Source organism: Monopterus albus, unplaced genomic scaffold (genome assembly GCF_001952655.1).
Source record: "Monopterus albus unplaced genomic scaffold, M_albus_1.0 scaffold299.1, whole genome shotgun sequence".
NCBI lineage: Eukaryota > Metazoa > Chordata > Actinopteri > Synbranchiformes > Synbranchidae > Monopterus > Monopterus albus.
The window spans coordinates 317,821-320,268 of NW_018128179.1; the positions used below are offsets into that span (position 1 = coordinate 317,821).

The window sequence follows — 2,448 nt, forward strand, 5'->3', positions numbered from 1 at the left end:
ACTGTACTGTATGTTAGCAGTCAGTAGCTATACCAGTCACTATATGTGGAATCCCAGTGTTTTCAGTCTGTTGTGCTGGCATCTGTAGATGGTGTGGCGGCTGTTCTCTGTGGACGTGGTGATGGTTTTCCTGGAGTAGCCAGAGCGGGGAGGCCAGAGGAGTGTCAGGACCCCGAGCTTGCCTGCTTCCTGCCACACAAGTTCCTGATTCAGAGCCTGCTGTTTGCTCGACAGATGGATGAATCACCTACCGTCAAGGGCCACGCCCTTGCCTGTCTGGCCCAGTGTCTGGAGCTGCCATTAGTCAATGTCACTCAGGCTGTCCACAGCCTCTTCTCTGGTAATGACAACACACACACATATATTGGTTTTTATCACTTATTGGGACTTTATGATGACTTGCCCTTATCTTAATCATAACTACAGCTTGCCTTCCTCGTAACTTTGAAATTCAAGGTGAGTCCCCACAGTGTGAGTGGGCTTTTGATTTAGGGTCCCCACAAGCAATGTCTCAAATATAGGGCTGTCCCGATTGGCAATTTTTTGGCTCTGGATATTTGGTGGCCATAAATCAGTTAAGCAACAGGTCAGATGGCGCAAACACAGAGAGGTGTAGAAGCAAAGCAGCTTCATTTCTATCCCAGAATGAATAAAGTCTTACCAAATGTAATAAATAATTTATGAAAGCATGTAAGTTTGAAACTAATAGTTTGTCTTGTAAAGTCCATGTAGATGTGCAAAATATGGGCTACTTATGAACCTAACAATAGGACCAGTTTAAGTAGAGGATATAGGTTGTAGAGCTGAAGTGTGAAAATCTGGGGGAAAGTTCACATAGTCTGTTCAATTCAGAATATATTAAGACCTGCTATGTTTCCATCTTGACGTGTCTTTGTGGATACATTTCTACTAAAGTAACATGTCTGCATTTCTCTTTAGCTGGAACCCAAACAGTGTTGGAGGATGAGATCACAGAAGGTAAGTTAAAATGGTGAGATCGCTAAAAAGAAATCTCACAGCTCAAACAGTCAAAAGATCAGGTTGGAAACAAAAAACAAACTTAGTTAAACTTATTCCCTTAATACCCAAACTGTTCATTGCAAACATCTATCACAGACTACACTTCGCTACTACGTGATTCAACTGTTGTGCTGAATATGAGTGGTATTTGGACACAACGGTTGAGGACCCAGTTGGACTGAGTCAGGCCCAGTCTGGGTTAGTTGTTGTTGATAGTTAGCAGAAAAACAGTGTACTGTGTGCCATGTAAAGATTCTAATCTTAAGTTCTGAAGGGTAACTGCACACAAAATTGTCTTAGTTGTATAGCATTTTGTTTTCATATGCTGTCAATACACGCCTGAGCGCCTCTCATATAGGTTACACATGTAACCTAGGGACATCGACATATTTGTAGTTCGTATACACTGACTCTCTCCTAGGGACATCGACATATTTGTAGTTCAAATCAAATCAAATTTTATTTGTATAGCGCCAAATCGCAACAAAAGTCGTCAACTCAGGACACTTTACAAGGTAAGGTATGGAGCAGGGGTGGGCAAACTTTTTGGCTCAGGGGCCATATTGACTTTTAAAATTTGACAGACGGGCCGGGCTAGCACCAGATGCATACATATCAAACCTAAACATATAAAAGGCATTACAGTGTTAATACTTACATTCACTTTTAGTGGGAACAGTGTTGTTGATCACCCTTTTTTTGCCAGTGCATCGAAGTCTGGTGTTAGTTTTGTTGTGGCAATTCTCAGAACAGATCTGAGGTGTTCATCACTCAACTGGGATCTGTGGGGTGCTTTGTTGGTGTTCATCACTCTAAAAGTCTGTCCACACACATAGGTAGAGCCAAACAACACCAGCATCCTCTGTGTCATCTTCTGGATGTTTGGAAATTTGACTGCACTTAATGAAGCATAAAACTCATCCAGTTTAAGAGAGTTGAACTTCTCCTTTAAGACGGTGTCACATTGGAGATCAATCAGTTCCAACTGCAACTCCTGTGGCGCCGTTTCAGGGTCTTGTGTGAAGGGACATGACACCAGCTGAAGTGACTTGTCAGTTTTTCCAAAATCTCCGTGCAAGTTGTCCAGTGATTTCCTGTATTTTTTCACATGTCGAGGGGCCTCCTTCAGCGTAGCCAGTTTGGGGAAATGAGCAGATGACTTATTTGACATTTGCTTTGAGAATAAAGCTAGCTTCGTTTTGAAGGCTCTGACGTTTGTGAACATTTTGTGCACAAACTGATCTTTCCCTTGTAGCTTCACGTTCAGCTCATTCATATGTGTCAGTATGTCCCCAGCAAAAGCTAAATGACAAAGCCAATCTGTGTCACTCAGCTCAGGAAAGTCGTCAGCTTTCTCAAGTAGCTCCAAAAATGAGCTAATCTCCTGTTTGAGCTCCCACACTCATTGACATACTTTCCCCAAACTTA

General features: G+C 42.4%; 1 protein-coding gene across 1 annotated transcript in view; it reads left to right on the forward strand.

Annotated features, from left to right (window-relative positions):
- ncapd3 (non-SMC condensin II complex, subunit D3) overlaps positions 1–2,448 on the forward strand; it is a 73,912-nt gene that overhangs the window by 21,122 nt on the left and 50,342 nt on the right. The window contains 3 exon segments of the mRNA XM_020623432.1: positions 89–166; positions 169–340; positions 940–978. Coding sequence (XP_020479088.1) covers positions 89–166; positions 169–340; positions 940–978 — 289 coding nt within the window.